This window comes from Chanos chanos, chromosome 10 (assembly GCF_902362185.1).
Source record: "Chanos chanos chromosome 10, fChaCha1.1, whole genome shotgun sequence".
NCBI lineage: Eukaryota > Metazoa > Chordata > Actinopteri > Gonorynchiformes > Chanidae > Chanos > Chanos chanos.
Genome location: NC_044504.1, coordinates 38,468,879 through 38,486,148, shown reverse-complemented (window position 1 = coordinate 38,486,148; position 17,270 = coordinate 38,468,879). Strand labels below are relative to the sequence as shown.

The following is a 17,270-nucleotide window of genomic DNA, read 5'->3' as shown; positions in this document are numbered from 1 at the left end:
CTCCCGTTGCTTTCAGACCTGTTACAGTGTTTGTATTAACGACACATCGACACCCGTCTGCACGTTCCATAGCCCGCCGTGCGCTTATGAGGAAAGCAACATTACCAGCAACAAGACAGGTCACTGATGACCGTTACGTCAAAAAAAAAAAACCCATACTACAAAGAAAAAAGGTTGAATAAACATTTCATCGGCGTGTTTCAAATACAGCAATTTTGATTAAAAAAGAAAGAAAGGAAGAAAGAAAGAAAGAGAGGAAGAAAGAAAGAGAGGAAGAAAGTTCAATCAGAAAAAGCTTGTCAAATTAATATTTTTGAATGAATGCACAAGACAGAGTAAAAAAAAAAAAGTTGTGAATGAAAGAAAATTTATTCAGTGCCTCTGTGAAAAAGATACAGCACATACTAATAACAAAAAAAGAACAGATCCACAGGGTCTTACTAGTTCATTTTTGACTGATCAGTAGCACTACAGCTGAGTTAGTATGTGAAATTCAATACAGGGCTATGATAAAGTGTCTTCATACAAAACAACTCTGCCTCCCCCAATGCAGTCTTACAGCAGTTGCTTCAACACAAAACAGCACCAAACTGAAGAGAAACACTTTTCTTTTACACAAGCGGAATATGATTATGGCTGAAAAAATGTTCTTTTTGAGTTCTGAGAAACAGTCAAAACCTTTTCTATCATACTCTTTCTATGTTAATGTTTCAGTCACAAATCTTCTTGCATCTTTGTTGCATGACTGTTCAAATATCCACATTCTGGAATGAGGTTGCTTAGAGTCAACCGGAGCAGTAAGAGAAATGTGATAATTTGAAAAGAAACTAAGAATGATTTTCATATGAAATATAAAATCACGATAATAACCACACTTAAAATACTTGTGATCCCATTCATACATACAATATAGAAATATTTAAAAGTCTAATGTTGTTTTATTTTCAATTTTCATTTATACAAAATTTCTTTGGGGGACTCAATACTTTAGAAATCACACAGTTCCAGATCAGAATCTTTACGACATAACGGCTGTGGTCCGGCTACGTTTACAAAATTAATTTGCAAGTTTTCACCTGTAGAAATAAATGATAGATTCTGTGAAAAAGTGCTTTCTAAAACATGGAATAGTATCTCAATTCTTTTTTTCTTTTACATTTCAAACTGAACTTTAGTAATCTTCATCGTAAAATAAATATCTATTCTGTCTTTAAAAAAAAAAAAAAAAAATCCTGCTCAGCCTTCTTTACCCCCTCAGTTTCCCACAATCCTCAGATGAAAATTGAAATAATAAAGACAAAAAAGTGGAAAATGTTACACAAAAAATGTAGCTAAAATTGGTTAAATATACCAATTAAGACTTCTTAAAAAACAAACACTGATAAAAAAAACAAAACAAATGAACAAACAAAGAAAAAAAGAACAAAACATAACACACAAAAACAAAATTTCATATATATATAACATTTTTATATGGATACAATTAAAATGCTCCTCAGTCGGCTTCTTTTCTCTGGTTCAACCTCTTGATTTAAAAAAAAAAAAAAATACATATGTGCCAATGCCCTAAAGAAAAGCAAACATCATTCTGTTTGTCCCAGCTCTTTGGCATTACAGAGGAGAGCAAAAGACAACAGGCACCATCTCTGCCAAACAAACCCACTTCTCTTACACTTTTCTCTTCCATTTGTTTTCTTTCCTTTTCAATTTTTTTTCTTTCTTTTTTTTTTTCTTTTCTTTTAGGAGCAGGAGCATCTGTCCTGTTTGTTTGGACAGTTGTATTGGTTTCACTTGGACTCTAACAGACTCTATTTTTTGGAGGGTGTGATGTAACTGTTTTCAATACACAGGACGATGTAGGAGTTGGAGCAGCTACTGGGCGTCTGCTGGAGGAGGTGTCCGGCCTGCAGCGAGGAGGCCATTCCCATCACGGCCCGGTCCGCCGTCCTCCACGTCTCGCAGTACGTGTCCATCTGACGATGACCCGTGTTACTGGAACCGTGCCAGATCATCTTGTCTGGCCTGAGGATGAGAAAAAGTCAAAAGATTTAGCTGACCTCACACAAATGTGCATCTGGGGGAGTGCGACACAGATACAGATAGACATTCTCTAATCTAACAAACTGACTGGATGAAATTTGATTGGTACATTACAGTGGTTAAACGTCAGGTTAAATTAGTGTGGTGTTGGATATCGGGCTTACATTTTGCAGTGGATCAGAACATTTTGAAATCAGAAATGTAGAAATGATGGTAGTGGATATTTAAGTTCATGGAAATATCATAATAAAATGTTACTGTGTGGGAATATACATCTAAAGCGATTGTCTGAACACTCATCATGACACATCATCTGGGGTCCTTAAGGATGTGGTTAGCGTGACTTACCATGCACTGTCTCTGAAGATATCTCTGCCATCAAACGAGTAGATGGGAACATTCTCCTTCATCCTGCCTTCAGCCTCATTGAACAGAGACTCCCAGCTGCTGAACAACACTTGGTCCTGAAGGATGGAGCAACAACTATGATGATGTAACATGACCACATGGAACAACAACCAATCCCCCTGTTCTAAACATGACCACATGGAACCACAACAAATCCCCCTGTTCTAAACATGACCACATGGAACCACAACCAATCCCCCCATTCTAAACTGCTTATTGGTGTTCTTCCACTACTCCTCCTTGAAGGGTGTGAAGCATGCGGTTCTTTAAATCATACATATATGGATATCAAAAGAAAGGGTCTTGTAAATTTAGGGCGTGAGACCTCATCATTGGTATGCAAGGTTGACTCACCCTCAGATTAACAATGGGTAAGGATTCTCTGTCTGACTTGCGTACGATGCTGGAAAGGTCCTGCAGTTTGGAGGACAGGAAAGCTCGGAAAGTCCCCTTCAGCCCAATGGCACGGGCCTGCTGAAAGCACAGGAAGTCTGCTCCACGGATTCCTCTCATGTTGCCCACTTGAGGTGTATTGAGGGCAATCAAATGCAGCTGTGCCAACACAGAGAGAGGTCCTCAATTCAAAGCAATTCATTTTACCCAACTCCACTGCTTTTGAATAGAGATAAGATTAGATCATTTGAGGCAACAGTCATGATAAAGCATCTAGAGGACTCACCCCTGGACCTGAAATGTGTTCATGCCCTGAGGGCAGGACAACAGGAGGACTGGGTTGGCGGACGGGGTACCGGCTGTCAGGCTGGACAGGACTATACCTGTCGACCTGGGGCGGATACCTCGGATCGGGCTGGGGTGGGTATCTGGGATCGGGGTACCGGGACTCTGGTTGAGCTGGGCTCTGTGGAGCTTCTCTCCTGTTATTATCAATAGGCTGCTCAGGAGGAGAGTCAATGGGCTGAACGGCAGAGCCGCCGTGAGAGAAATGCTCTGCCCCGTTATTGGCCGAGTGGTCCTGAGAGTAATGAACAACCGGCGGAGGCTGGACTTCTGCCACTTCATTTTCCTGAAAGAAGGCCCAAAAAGACACACTTAGATATATAGATATTTACTCTGTGTGTGTCTGTGTCTGGAGGAGCTAATGCTGAGCCATGCATTTTATTACCAAAGTGATATTTCCTCATGTAGTCAAGTGGCACAAATTTAGCATAAGCTTCATTTATATGTTAAATAACCTACCAGATCTCCGAAAAAGGGACGGTAATCTCCGAGCTAGAATTAGAAAGAAATTCATATTCAGATGTGAAAGCAAAAGAACAGTGTATGCCAACATGAGCAATTTATGCTGTAACATTTTCCTTAACCTTCAGATAAAACAATGTACCATGACTTGTCTGACTCCGTCTCGGACTCTGATGTAGAGGTCGGTTCTGTCTAGAATGTAGATCAGAGAACCCTCGGACTGTCTGCGCGCTGCTGCAATCATCGTATCGTATGACCTCAGCACTGTCACCTGAGGAAAGCGAATTTAGTATAGGGCATTAAACAAAGACTATGTCACCACTGCAGCTAAGACCACATGCTAAACAGCTGGGACTACAGCTACATGCCTGTTATTACAGTTTTACATCTTGTTTTTTTTTTTTTTTGAGGTAGTTTGCACTTGCACTTTATTAAATGATTGTTATGTCTTACATTCAGCTGTATGCATGGTATGAAAATAAAAGTCATATGCTTCATAAAGCAATAATCCATTTTCTCAGAACACAAGGTTGGTTTTTTTTTTCTGTAGGAGAAATTTTTTTTTCTTAGTTTCTCTAAGATGACGCTTGTTTAAAATGCTGAATCTGGTAATGCTGAAAATACATTGTAATCAGAAGTCAGAAGTCTAATGTCAGGTTTCTCACCCCTGAAGAGTGCCCAGGTTGTCCAGGTGGGCCAGGTGGACCAGGTGGTCCCGGAATACTTATCGCTAAAACAATGGAGACAAGTCCACATATTTGACATATATTAAAAGACATATTCATTATCAAGAGCTACACCATCTAGATCACCCTGAAGAGATTTATGTACTTACGGAGATTAGGTCTGTAGGCTCCAGGCAGTGAAGGGGACCCTGGAGGTCCAGGCGGACCAGGAGGGCCTGGGTTTCCAGGGCGACCATCATAGCCAATCCCAGGAGGGCCAGGAGGACCCTGGGGACCAGGGGGGCCTCTAATGGAGTCTCCCTTGGGTCCCTGAATAAAATGTTAAGGATGACGTTGTTAGCCTCTTTTGTTACAGTACAGCCCTAAGGTGTTCTACCCGTATTACACATTACACACTAAACACTCCTACTCATCCTTACCGGGAGGCCTGGATTTCCAGGAGGACCAGGTGGACCCTGTACCCCTCCATAACGCGGGTCATAGTATCCACCCCCGGGTTCACCCTTCTCCCCCTTCAGACCTGGATCTCCTCTCTCTCCCTTCAGTTCATTCTGTGGGCAGTCATCTCTGTATTCAGGTCCGCTCCAATCATTCACACGTTTACATTCAAACGTCCACAAAACTAATGTTTTCACTTACCTTCAACGTGTAAATATCAAAGTTTCCTGCAAAGAAAAGAATAAACATAATCAATAAAAATGAATAATACAATTTCCAACATCCAAAATCTTTGTCTTTCTCACGTTCTTTTTGTGTGAGTTAAAAACAACTAAATGTGGATGGATTCATCATAATATAAATACATAAGCTTTACAACCCCTCACATTTTCTCAGCTCCCAAACTGCATAAGTTATATGTCTGACAGTAACAGCATAATAAAAAAAAACAACAACAAAAAAACCACTTGATTTGGGCAATTTCTGATGTGTTGTATGTATCGAGTTAGTGCTAAAATATCCAAATCAGAAAATGAAAACAAATACGGCACTGAATATAGTTTTACAGTCTGTCCTCTGTGATCTTACTTCACATCAGTAAACAATTTTATTATTGTCATTACTATTAGTATTGTTGTTGTTGTTGTTGTTGTTGTTTTTCTGTGAGCTGTTGACCTAGATGCACACAGACGCACAGTCTCAAGGTGGTGAAGTTTACCTGGTGATCCTGGGAGGCCTGGTGAGCCACGATCTCCTTTCTCTCCTTTTGTTGCTGCAGAAAAAAGAGAATTATTCAGGCAATGAACAAGTGAGGCAAGTATATTGCACACAATCTCCTACGTTTCTTATCTCTAAACATCTGAGCAGATTTAATGAGTGAGGTGCCTACATTCCACATCTTTTACGTTGTACTCCTAGATTAAATCTTAATCTGTAGGGACAAAAGCTTGGCCTACGCTCTAGATAATTTGGGTAAAATGAACATGTGCTGCACAGTCACAAAAGCCTGCCAGTGCCTATGAATATTTGGCAGCTCTGATTCACTGCCACACGGGCATTAATTTGACTTCTCAGACTGAACGTTGCCTTCAAAAAAGGCCATTCTCATGTAGATTAACTGCTATTGGCCCACTGATGGATGGAATTAGAGTTTACATTTTCATGATTTCCTCTCTTTGTCAGCCACATTTCTGTCAATCATAGGAGAAAATGCATGATCGAGAACATTTACCTGGATACTGCCTTCCAAGTTCCTCATATCGCTGGAACAAAGGGAAAAGTGCAAAGTCAAAAACTTTACTCGAACTGAAGAAAGAACAATGACAATATTGTAAAAATGCAAAAACACAAACAGCAAAAACAAAACAAAACAAAAAAACAACATTACCTCCAGGGTACATACAGAGAGTACTTACATTGAACCTGTCCACGGTCACAGAAGGACCTGGGGGACCGGGAGGCCCTGGGGGACCAGGAGGACCCTGAAAAAAGTAAGAGAAAAGCAGGTCATTTCTAAGGTACATAGATAACAAGTTCAAACGTTTAGTTTTAAAAACCCATGGATATTGTTTGTAGCCTTGTGAGACGTACTGGGTAGCTATATCCAGAACCAGATCCTGGCTCTCCTTTTTCTCCCTTGTATCCGTTCACGCCTGGTCGACCCTGGAGTCATGAGAAAAAAGCGTGAGAACTGTACCGAAGACCTGCATCAGCCATCATTTGCTTCAAGCTGTTCCACAGTCTCATAAAAAGTGAAGTACTTACAGGACGGCCGGGCATTCCAATTTCTCCCTTCAAACCAGAAGGACCGTAAGGCCCCTGCAGAGGTGAAGCAGATACAGACTAATTTTAAACCCACAACAATCGACATATTAAAAAGAGCATGTGTCAGATGTGACTTGTGTGCATCACATGTTTCTGCAAACAATTTCAGAGCAGCATGAAATCAAACGTACAGGTGGTCCAACTGGTCCAGGAGGTCCTCTCTCACCCTAAACAGTAAAGCAAAAGTGAAGTTACTCTAGAGCAGGTCACATACACTGTAAACAATGCATATGCATGCTTTTACACACACTGTTCAGCACAGCCATGTGGAGAAATGATTCTTAAAAAAAAAAAAAAAAAATTGAGCCATCTTTTAATCATGGACAAACAATGTAGATGTGGATTAAAAGTAAGAGAAGTAGACGCATAAGTTGTGCAAGTTTGTGAGGCATTTCCAAATGTACGCTCCTGATATTACTCACCTTCTCTCCTGCCAGTCCAGAGTAGTAAAGAGGGTTTCCATCTGGTCCAACAACCAATCCAGGTTCACCTTTCTCACCCTAAGACAAGAGAGGATGGTCAAGCACAGGACCTTACAGGGAACTGTAAATACAGAGAGCATGGACTATGTGTGTCTGACCTTGATGCTGTAACCGGGCGGTCCTGGATCTCCTCTTTCACCCTTTGGCCCAACAGGACCCTGTACGAAAACAGTGACGAGTGTTAGGAGGGAAGTATGAAAGATTGTTTAAAATTTAAAGTTTAATCACATTAAAAAAGCCCTCACACATAGGCAACATAGCTATGTAAATATGCACAAACAAGATAAAGGGATAGACAAAAACAATATTAGCACTTACTGGGAAACCTGCTTGACCTGGTAGACCAGGACCACCCTGAATATAAAGACAAAATAAATAAAAACAATGCTCAGGTTCAGCAGATCATTCACTTTTGTCCAAAGCAACAGTTCTGATTCTGCCACCTCAAGCTTGTGTCAAAACAACAACAACAAAAAATTACATAAACAAACTCGTCTTTTTTCTCACACCAGTTTTTTTTTCCTAGGATGGAAAATATTGACACCTGTTGAGCCATTTGTTTCCCGCAGACATAATGGTAATAACCATGTGCAAGACTCAAAGGTTCGTCAAAATTATACGGTGTCATGACAAACTAATAACACTTGCAATTTTTTTAAAACAGAGTGGTAACAGCAGTGGCATGACGGAAGCATGCTGGTATGATAGTAAACCGTGGTATTGGGATAATTACATACACTACAGGAAACAGGTGTGCACCGATTAAGAGAAGGATTAATCAATTTAAGAAATATATTTTCTGATATTTTAAAACAATACAGTTGTCTTTTAGCACAAAATAACTCTACTGCTGTTCAGGTGAGCAGAGGAACCTCCATGGGAACAGCCTATGTACAGTAACTGTACATCAATTTATTTTATGCCACAATAACTCCACCGAGACAATTCATATACGACATCTAACAAAAGATAGACTGTGAATGTTTGTATTTACAGTCTGTCTTTTGTTTGTGTTAAGAGCCTCTGTGTAGTTCCTGATTCATATTTTACATACACTGTGCATGTAATGAACACCCTTTTTTCACATGCATGTGCCATTGAAGATTATAACATCAGCTGACACCAACCTGAGGTCCCGGTCCTCCAAGAACTCCATCATACTGGAAAGGAGAAAAATGCAATCAAAAATTCAGTGAACACTCCTTTCATGTTCAGTGCAGTACCACAGTGAGTCGAATGGGTTTCAGGTGATGTTTATATGAGTTTGAAAAAACTCACACTTCCTGAGGACTGATAGATGATTTGTCCTGGTGGCCCCGGAGGTCCAGGGGGTCCTGGTAGACCTGTTCCATCTCGACCCGGCTCTCCCTAAGTGGACCAAAGCACAATCATTAGACCCGTAGAATACAGCAATAATTCACCAGTAGCTGAGGATCCCTTTCCTTCTCTATAATCTGCCTCAGAGGGGCAGAAATACTCACTGTGTCTCCTTTGTCTCCTTTGTCTCCCTTAGGCCCCTGTAGGAATACAATAATAATTTAAAAAAACAATCAAAACAAAACAAAACAAAAAACAAGACCTTTTTTAATATCAAAGCAACCAGGCAAGCTTGGGATATTCATTTGGTATTACTTTATACTGCATACTGCATTTAGGAAATGAGGAATTAGATTAGATATCTTTTAGTACGTAAAAGGGGGACAGAGGGTTCTGTGATGTTTATCTCGGTACCTGGGGTCCAGGAAATCCGTCCAGCCCAGGCCGGCCATCTCTTCCTGCAGGCCCCTCACTGCCTTTTGCACCAGGTAACCCAGGGAAACCAGGCTTCCCCTGCAGAGTGCACACAAACAGTCCAGTTCTGTCCAATCACACCGGAATTTCTTATGCTAATAAAATATTTTCAAGTACAAAAACATGTTAAATTCTTACTGGCAGACCGGGAATTCCTGCAGGGCCCTGGAAGATAATAACAAGAACAAAGATGCAGATGCAAACTGATATTTACGGGTAACAAGGATATGATTAAACATATAACTTTCTGGGAAGATGAAACACCAACCTGTCCCCCCTGTGGTCCTCTTGCTCCAGGAGCTCCATTCAAAATTCCAACGCCAGAGCCTTCCATATCGTCCTAATTACAGGAAACATGTTTTCGTATTCACACCACAAAAAGCATGATCCTGGGTATTTTAATACATTGTATTATTTTTGCAACACTTGTTGATACTCACAAAACCGACACGATAACCAGGTCCTGGTGGTCCCGGGGGTCCAACAGGTCCCATTGGTCCTGGGAGCCCAGCAAGTCCAGGCTCTCCTGCGCGACCAGGTAAACCTGGAGGACCCTGTGCACCCTAGGAAATGCGGGACACTTGGGTAAATATAGACAGTGTATGTAGTCTAGTTACAGAGATGTTATTAAATGAATCCCAGTGGTTCACGCTAAATGTTCATTCTGAGTTGTCATAAGTACCTCAAGAATCAAGTAGCTAAAGAGTAGCTAAAAGTGAACAGCAACAGCTGAATGGTCAGTGAAAAAGATTCAAGTCAACATCAGTAGCCAGCTATGTACTGAAATGTAACTAATGCCAGTACAGTTTGCAGAGATATTGTATGTGTGCATGTGTGTGTGTGTGTGCGTGTGCGTGTGCGTGTGTGTGTACGTGTGTGTATGTATGTGTGTGTACGCGCACGCGCTTGTGTGTGTGTGTGTGTGTGTGTCTGGGTATTCTGGGCTGTGTATGGCAGGGTCTGAATCTGAAAACTCACCTTCTCTCCTACAGCTCCTGGCAGGCCCAACTCCCCAGTATCGCCCTGCGGAACGACGGGAGAGTCGGACATGACGTCATGGAATCAGGACCAACACTCAGTGTGTCAACAAAAGCAGAACTAGACAATAACATACACTTCGAATCCAGCATCAGATGATGATGGAGATCATCACAATCTATTTTTAACCTCTAAAGTGTACTTGTGGACATTGGAAATTTAAATTCCTCTGAGTAAGTGGACGAGCGTCACATGAGGATGAGACTCTGTTGGCACTCACCTTTTCTCCTCTTGGCCCAGGAAGTCCTGGGCTGCCATTTGCACCTGGTACTCCAGGAGGCCCCTACAAAACATAGCATATGTCCATGACAAGAGGAAGAGAGTCTGAAAAATAAAGCACCATTCATTTAACATTCAAAAACCTCTGAAAGAGCCGCTAGCTACCTACCGGCTGCCCGGGGGCCCCATCCCGGCCTGGTGGACCGGGGGGTCCAAATGATCCAGAGACCGAGGACCCACTAATGCTGGGGGGCCCAGGAGGGCCAGGGGGACCAGGTGGACCAGGTAGGCCAGGCAAACCCTTAAAAAAAAAAAACAACAACAACAAAAAAACAAAAGACAAAAGAAATCTGGTTTGGACGGGTGTGGAACTCACATGGTTTAATCTTCTGTTTTGATTATATTGTCATTTATCGATTCAAAGAGAAAGAAAATGCCATTAACACTGATCTGCCAACACAGACATCCAGAGGACAATGATTACAACACAGCTTGGGAATTACAGAAGGTCACATTCTGAGATCAGAAACAGTGTGTCTCTCTGTTTTTCACAGTTGAGTTGAAAGTTTGTTAAAAATCTCAAATTTTGTTCATTCAACAATTCAAAGCCATTTCATATTAACACACTACTGGTATGTCTCTGTTGTGAGGGTCACCATACTGTGATATTACAGAGTTTATGAGCCATACAAAAATCATATTTCTGACTGATTACATAGGTGTAATCTTGATCGGTATCTCCAAGCATACAAAAAATGCACATCCTACACTCATACACACCCGAAAACTCTCCAGATCAGGAAAACCAGAGCCCTCCATGTCCACAAAAGTCTGGAGAAGGAAACATAAAATGCTCTACTATGAAACAGCTCATGAAAACAGTGAACATTTTCACAGGCTGATCTTCAGTGTCCTTTATTGTGTGTGTATGAGTAAAGGAAGAGGTGGACCCGTAACTTTGGCCTCTGTGATGGACTCACCGGTCTGTCAGAGCGAGATGGTCCTGGAGGCCCAGGAGGTCCTGGTGGTCCCCTGGGACCAGGTGGGCCCTCACCACGGTCACCCTGAGAAAGGAAAAAGAACGATAAAAGTCAGTTTTTCACTGATCTCACATTACACAAAATATACAAAAAAACCCCAACAACCTCCCTCTCCATTGGCCATATCCATTTCACAAGCGCTGCCTTTAATGTTAAATTATACACCTCTCCGTCGCAGAGTCTGGAAACATTTCCATTGCCTTTGGCACAGTTGTGTATATAGTTCCTGTGGCTGACTTAAGTTCGTCATCAAGAGTATGTATCAAATGACGGTACCAGGTACCAATGAGCTAGAGCTTCTAGCACTGTTGATGCTGACCTATGAAATGAGAATCATTACATGTGTGAGGCAACACGCTGCCATCTTTAGATAAATAGCTGATACGAATTCGCTAAAAACATTAGCTAACTATGCTAGCAATTTTGAGATTGAAGCTATACCTTTCTTGGTTTAAACCACAACTTTGAATGTGAATGTCAGTTACAAGTGTACAGTGTAAAAAAAAACAAAAAAAAACTCGTCTGAATGCCAAACAATGAGAGGGCTGCAGTTATCATTAACTAGCTTTCAACATGACGTGAGCAGCAAAAAGGTGGCTTCCATCCTCACCTCCATGGTTCTTTAAGTGTAAATGGAAACAGAAAACAGGAACTTATATTGAGAACCACTGCAGCTTGGCTCACATGGCCCTGAGTTCACACAGAACTATTTTGTCAAATGGAAAAGTGCTCTCACCAATATGACGATGCTACAGCTCCTTACCTTTTCTCCCTTAAGTCCAGGATCTCCTGGAGTTCCTGGGAAACCCGGGGGTCCAGCAGCTCCCTGATACAGATATGTGAAAATCAGACCAGTGTGCAGGTATTTTTTAATAAAAACACACAGACTATTTATCCAACCTTTACAAATCAATTCCCAGTATCTCAAAGGTTTCCTTTTTTCTGTGAAGACTAGAGATTAGAGAGGGCAGAATCAAACAGGGGCAATACTGAGGATATCCAAAGAGGAGAAAGAGAAATGTGATGGAGCATCTCATAAAAATGATCCAGGTCTGAAATAAATGTGATTTCAGTTGTAAAACTCTGCTCAGGAGAACTTACAGCAATTCCATCTTCCCCAGGGTCACCCTAAAGAGGCAATGATATTAATGAGAATATTAACATGACAGATTGTTACTAGTTCTTTAAATGTGTAACAGTCACTTTTGCTGGATATTACATATGCTGAGTTATAATTTGAGCTATCAATGTCTCTAAATATATTTCCATAAGGCACAAAAAACTTAACCACATTCTACAACTATCTTAAAAAAAATCTACTCTCATTAACTGAACCGATAGTGACAAAGTAATAACTTAAAGGATTATGTTATTAACAACTGACTTAATGAAATGACGAATTATTGAGAGACTGAAGTTAGGCCGGAGGTGTAAGCTGCTTACCGGCTCTCCATCAGCTCCAGCAGGACCAGGTGGGCCACGTGGCCCTGGCGGCCCTTGGGGTCCCCTGGGTCCTGCCACCCTCTGGACCACTGAACCATCTCCACGCTCCACAACCTCTGCACTGGGGCCCGGAGGGCCAGGAGGGCCCGGGGGACCAGGAAGACCTGGGTCCCCTTTAGAGCCAGGATAACCAAAACCTGCATTGCCCTGTGAAGGCCAGACAAGTACACTGATGACTAAACAGGATTACAATATTTATGTATCTGTTATCAGTCTATATAAAATGATGAATTGGAAACTTTTGTTCTCAAACATATGTTAAAATCAGCTATTTAAATGTAAGTACAAGGTTGTCTTTTATCACCAATAAATATGTCCTGAGAGAGATCTCAAGAATAGATTTTTAAAACATACCTTCATTCCTTTTTCTCCTGGGGCACCCTGAGAAAACACATATACAAGAAAAATGACCCTCTCTGACATTCTGACCACTGTACCAGATGGCTGAATATTCAAACACACTGTCTCTCATTGTAATAAACGGACAACAACTTTCACTCAGAATGATTTGACAGCGTTCATCTCTCCACGACCTCCTGTACCTTCCTTTCATATGCTCAAGACTGTCTAACACAAGGAACAAGTGATAGCATTTTGTTAACTTTTCTCTGTCAACCTCAGAACGAAAGCGCTGAGTGAAAGGATTTTAAAATAGGGCTGAACTACACCTACTTTCTCTCCACGTCCTCCACCTGAGGAGGATCCTGAGGAGGTCCCTGGGTCTCCTTTTGATCCAGGAAGACCCCTGTCTCCTTTGGCTCCTTTTTCTCCTCTGTCCCCCTTTTCTCCCCTTGAACCAACTACATCCAAAATGAATAAATAAAAACAGACCCATATTAGCACATCAAAGACACTGGCTGTATATTGAGCTGAAAGCCACGGTTCCATCATCCATTCATCCATGCAGAAAACTGCTCTCTGACTTGCATTCCCTCAGTTGTAATACAGGTCTATGAGAAAAGCAGACCATGTTCCATTGTCCCAGGACATGCACAGATCAGTTGCAACCTAGATCCTTTCGGATGCTTCAGCAGGGGGTGCCAAACCAAACAGAATCCGTAACTACATGCCCATCATATCAAGCAGAGCTTCATGTATCGGTTTGATACATAAATCATATGCAGTACACAGCAGACCAGGGTAACAGTCCCCTCACGTCACTGTACTGACCCACCTTGTGGTTCTGCACCTGCAGGCCTGGTTTCCACCGAGTACCGACGCGTCTCGTCAACTATTATTAGTGTAAAGAATGAAGGCTACTCATGTCAGAACACGGCAAATACTGCGTTTCAAGTTGTTACATTTTCATATTTATATTCACTGTTTTCAGATATACATGAATTCATGTATAACTCATTTAATGTTAACATTTTTTTGATTGGAATTCTTTTGATAACTGTGGTTATGTTAATATGTTTTTGAATACTCTCTCCATTTTTTATTTTTTAAACAGTAAAGGTCATCATAGTTTGCAAAGATTATGAATGGAAGTAAATGTGGGGAAAAAAGAAAGAAATGAATTTAAAAGTGTGAACGAAAAGTTACCGAGCATATTTATTTATTTATTTTAGTAATGTTGAAGGTAACACATAATGTGCACAGTTGGAACTGTGAAAAATCATCTGGAGAGCTGTAAAAAATCTCTCATCGCCACTAGAGGGAGCCAAACACTAGTCTAGTTAACTCCAGCAATAAATCACTGGGTGCTGACTAGGTCCAGATGTGTTGGCCATGTAAAAATGACCACATTAAGACTTCAGTTCAACAACCATGGCACGCTGAGACAGCAAGTCAGACAAATTTACACCAGCTTAATCATATGACTTACTAGTACAAGATCCAAAAATCACAAAAACAACCACTTATAGTCATTTAGATGAGACACAACGTTTACAGGGTAATAAATGCTGGCACTGTGTGAACAGACACAAGGACTTTTTCCACAGGCTCGAAGGTATCAGACAGATTTTGGGATTGGACAGCTGAATGTAATTTGGTGAATGCAATGTAAACTCTTACCTGAGTCTTTCCTCACTGTCTCCACCCTCTGAGTGTGTGTTATTGGGGGCTGCTGGATTGGGCGTGAAGATGGAGGAGTGGTCTAATGGGGACATAGAGTTGTGCTGTCACTCTAATACACTCAAAGTTGGTCGTTACAATATGTAGTTATAACTCCTTCACATTCATATGAAATGTTTTATCAGACAGTCTGTTGTATATTTCACTCCAATACACTCAAAGGTGGTCGTTACAATATGTAGTTATAACTCCTTCACATTCATATGAAATGTTTTATCAGACAGTCTGTTGTATTTCTTAATATGCTCAATCCTTCCATAAGCTTATACATTTACTGAATGGCTCATTCACACAAAATTTAGAATAACGTTCTATAAGGGTTGCTTATAAAAACTTTTATACAGACTGCACGGGTTACAGGCATAGTGCGTCATCTGTAATTACTTTGAGGTTTTTCATGCCTTGTCTGGTCCCTTGTGGAATTCCCACTGTTTTTTTTTTTTTTAAAGCGTATGTCCATAACTGACATCAACCACGACCAAACACATAACCCTCTCCCTGTAGGGTCTTAGGCGGTGTCACAAGGGGCATGACTCTTGCGTTTAGTTTATGTGTTCATGTTACTCCCACACACACTACCAGCTGTGTGAGCTTTAAGCACATAACACACAATTAGCACTGCTTTTCACCACGCAGTCTACACAGCGCACAGACAGCCACACACAAGGCCTAACCCTGCCTTTAAACTGACAGGCATCGCCGAAAGAGCCAACCCCAGGAATCGTATACCATCCGGCTTTGATCTTTGCTCTGATTCCCGAGGTTCACACAGGGATTGAGACAACCGAACGTTTCACAGGAGAAGCCTGAGTTCACACACCCACTGAGAGAGCATTGCTGACAACCAGCATTTTAGGAAGGAGAGAACCACCCGGGCAGTGGAATATGTTGGTTCGTGAGTTTAAAGGAATGGGTCAGGTGCAGGCTGGGGTGTGATGGGGGATGGGGAGGGACGGGGTCGGGGTGTATGTGCGTCCGTTGGGGGGTGGGGGGCGAGAAATGGTTAGGAGTCGCCAAACCGTCTGGTATCAACACTGCTCCTCTAGGCAGGGGAGGGTCTTTCCCATCAAGGAGAGATAGCAAGAGGACCTGCAAACTGTCTCCTCATCACAAACATATGATACACTGTGCACTGAGGGTCAGGAACAGTGAGCGTGAGGTGACCAGAACATTCTGACAGTGTTCCTCACTCTGGAAAAAAAGAGCCATTCTTCTCTGTTGACATACATTCTTCATCCTGTTGTATAGGACGTCTACCCTTTGTGGACCCAGCTACTGGAATTCAATAGCCCCAGGTGATATGAGTGACAAAAGCAGCAAGCCCACTCAAACTCACATTCTTAACTGTGGTCTTAGTGCAGTGGATTTGCACTTGAAACAGCACAGAGCTATTTTACAGATACTGATCCACTCAAACTTTGGCACATACCAGCATATATCAGCATTGTGGCTCGTTATCAGGGTTCACTGATTCACTGTGAGGAAAATAAATGTTTACCTCAGTAACACAGCCATAAGCTGCATATCTGGTTTTTGTTTTTTGTTTGTTTTGTTTTGTTTCTTCAGAAATGAACATTTCACAAAATTAGATTAGAAGTAGAAATTTCTTCCAGATGACTAGGTCATACTCAGGACTTTCTCAAACTTACAGTCCAGTGGGTGGATCTGTCCCAGAAAAATGCTAAATCTCTAGATTGTAAACTCAGGGAAAGCATCATCAGGAAAAAAAAGACTATGAGTCATAAATAAGACAATCAAATGGGAAAATTGATTTACAAAAGTCTGGAAAAAAAGAGTATCTCTTGTATTTCTGTCAAAGCGTGCCCGAACTTGACAACCGTGCAAGGCAGCAGCTCAATATGTAATCAGTAAACTGCAAGAAAAAGGAAAAAGAAAAAGAAAAAAAAACAAACAGCCGACTATTTCTTCAGTGCCAGCTGTCTGGTTTCTTTAAGAGATTTTATATAATGCTAATAAATAGCTGTCAGCAGAAGGAAAGCCCCTCCATCACAGCTCAGGCTTCAAAGCAGGCTGGGGTGGGACGCCAGTGGACCCGATGTGTGTTTAAGGTATGGAAGGAAAAGAGACAGCTGAAATCCCCCTGCAGGTACTCTGAGTCTTAATTCTGATGGAGAAAACAGTGCAAATGAGAAGACAGAGCCTCAGAGCAGAAGCACTCCACACGGTGCCCTGGGGATCCACCTGGTTTCCCTCGCCGCCGTAATTGGCTCAGCATGCACAGGCAGCGGTGTCAGGCATCACGACTGAAGTTTATTTATTTATTTATTGTTTTTCTTATTTCCACTTTGTGTGTGGAAACGCAGTAAGAGGTTGGCTGTTCTTTACAAGGCAGGGACCGTGATGACATTGTTCAGATAAACGGTTCTCCAGAAAATAAGAAACCACACAGCTGGCACCAGCCAAAACTCACATGGCTTTCCGGCTTTCGAAAGAGATCAAAACCTCGGGACATCCTGTTATTTGAAGATGTGTTATGTTTTCTCTTTTTTAGTGTTGTTTTT

At 41.6% G+C, this 17,270-nt stretch overlaps 1 protein-coding gene across 2 annotated transcripts in view; it reads right to left on the bottom strand.

The window, feature by feature from the left end:
• Positions 1 to 1,409: 1,409 nt before the first annotated feature.
• col18a1a (collagen type XVIII alpha 1 chain a) overlaps positions 1,410 to 17,270 on the bottom strand; it is a 31,936-nt gene continuing 16,075 nt past the window's right edge. For both annotated transcript variants that reach the window (XM_030787236.1, XM_030787237.1), the window contains exons 5-41: positions 14,689 to 14,770; positions 13,342 to 13,469; positions 13,024 to 13,050; positions 12,610 to 12,816; positions 12,268 to 12,294; positions 11,930 to 11,992; positions 11,107 to 11,190; positions 10,907 to 10,957; positions 10,296 to 10,427; positions 10,128 to 10,190; positions 9,848 to 9,892; positions 9,310 to 9,432; positions 9,138 to 9,209; positions 9,008 to 9,034; positions 8,810 to 8,908; positions 8,560 to 8,595; positions 8,357 to 8,446; positions 8,206 to 8,238; positions 7,397 to 7,432; positions 7,177 to 7,236; positions 7,019 to 7,096; positions 6,728 to 6,763; positions 6,537 to 6,590; positions 6,363 to 6,434; positions 6,188 to 6,253; positions 6,004 to 6,034; positions 5,491 to 5,544; positions 4,974 to 4,999; positions 4,754 to 4,885; positions 4,484 to 4,643; positions 4,314 to 4,378; positions 3,791 to 3,919; positions 3,646 to 3,678; positions 3,128 to 3,472; positions 2,803 to 3,000; positions 2,389 to 2,504; positions 1,410 to 2,022 (exon numbers count right to left, since the gene is read on the bottom strand). In XM_030787236.1, coding sequence (XP_030643096.1) covers positions 1,809 to 2,022; positions 2,389 to 2,504; positions 2,803 to 3,000; positions 3,128 to 3,472; positions 3,646 to 3,678; positions 3,791 to 3,919; positions 4,314 to 4,378; positions 4,484 to 4,643; positions 4,754 to 4,885; positions 4,974 to 4,999; positions 5,491 to 5,544; positions 6,004 to 6,034; positions 6,188 to 6,253; positions 6,363 to 6,434; positions 6,537 to 6,590; positions 6,728 to 6,763; positions 7,019 to 7,096; positions 7,177 to 7,236; positions 7,397 to 7,432; positions 8,206 to 8,238; positions 8,357 to 8,446; positions 8,560 to 8,595; positions 8,810 to 8,908; positions 9,008 to 9,034; positions 9,138 to 9,209; positions 9,310 to 9,432; positions 9,848 to 9,892; positions 10,128 to 10,190; positions 10,296 to 10,427; positions 10,907 to 10,957; positions 11,107 to 11,190; positions 11,930 to 11,992; positions 12,268 to 12,294; positions 12,610 to 12,816; positions 13,024 to 13,050; positions 13,342 to 13,469; positions 14,689 to 14,770 — 3,294 coding nt within the window. In that variant the 3' untranslated portion in view covers positions 1,410 to 1,808. The remainder of the gene's footprint in view (positions 2,023 to 2,388; positions 2,505 to 2,802; positions 3,001 to 3,127; positions 3,473 to 3,645; positions 3,679 to 3,790; positions 3,920 to 4,313; positions 4,379 to 4,483; positions 4,644 to 4,753; positions 4,886 to 4,973; positions 5,000 to 5,490; positions 5,545 to 6,003; positions 6,035 to 6,187; positions 6,254 to 6,362; positions 6,435 to 6,536; positions 6,591 to 6,727; positions 6,764 to 7,018; positions 7,097 to 7,176; positions 7,237 to 7,396; positions 7,433 to 8,205; positions 8,239 to 8,356; positions 8,447 to 8,559; positions 8,596 to 8,809; positions 8,909 to 9,007; positions 9,035 to 9,137; positions 9,210 to 9,309; positions 9,433 to 9,847; positions 9,893 to 10,127; positions 10,191 to 10,295; positions 10,428 to 10,906; positions 10,958 to 11,106; positions 11,191 to 11,929; positions 11,993 to 12,267; positions 12,295 to 12,609; positions 12,817 to 13,023; positions 13,051 to 13,341; positions 13,470 to 14,688; positions 14,771 to 17,270) is intronic.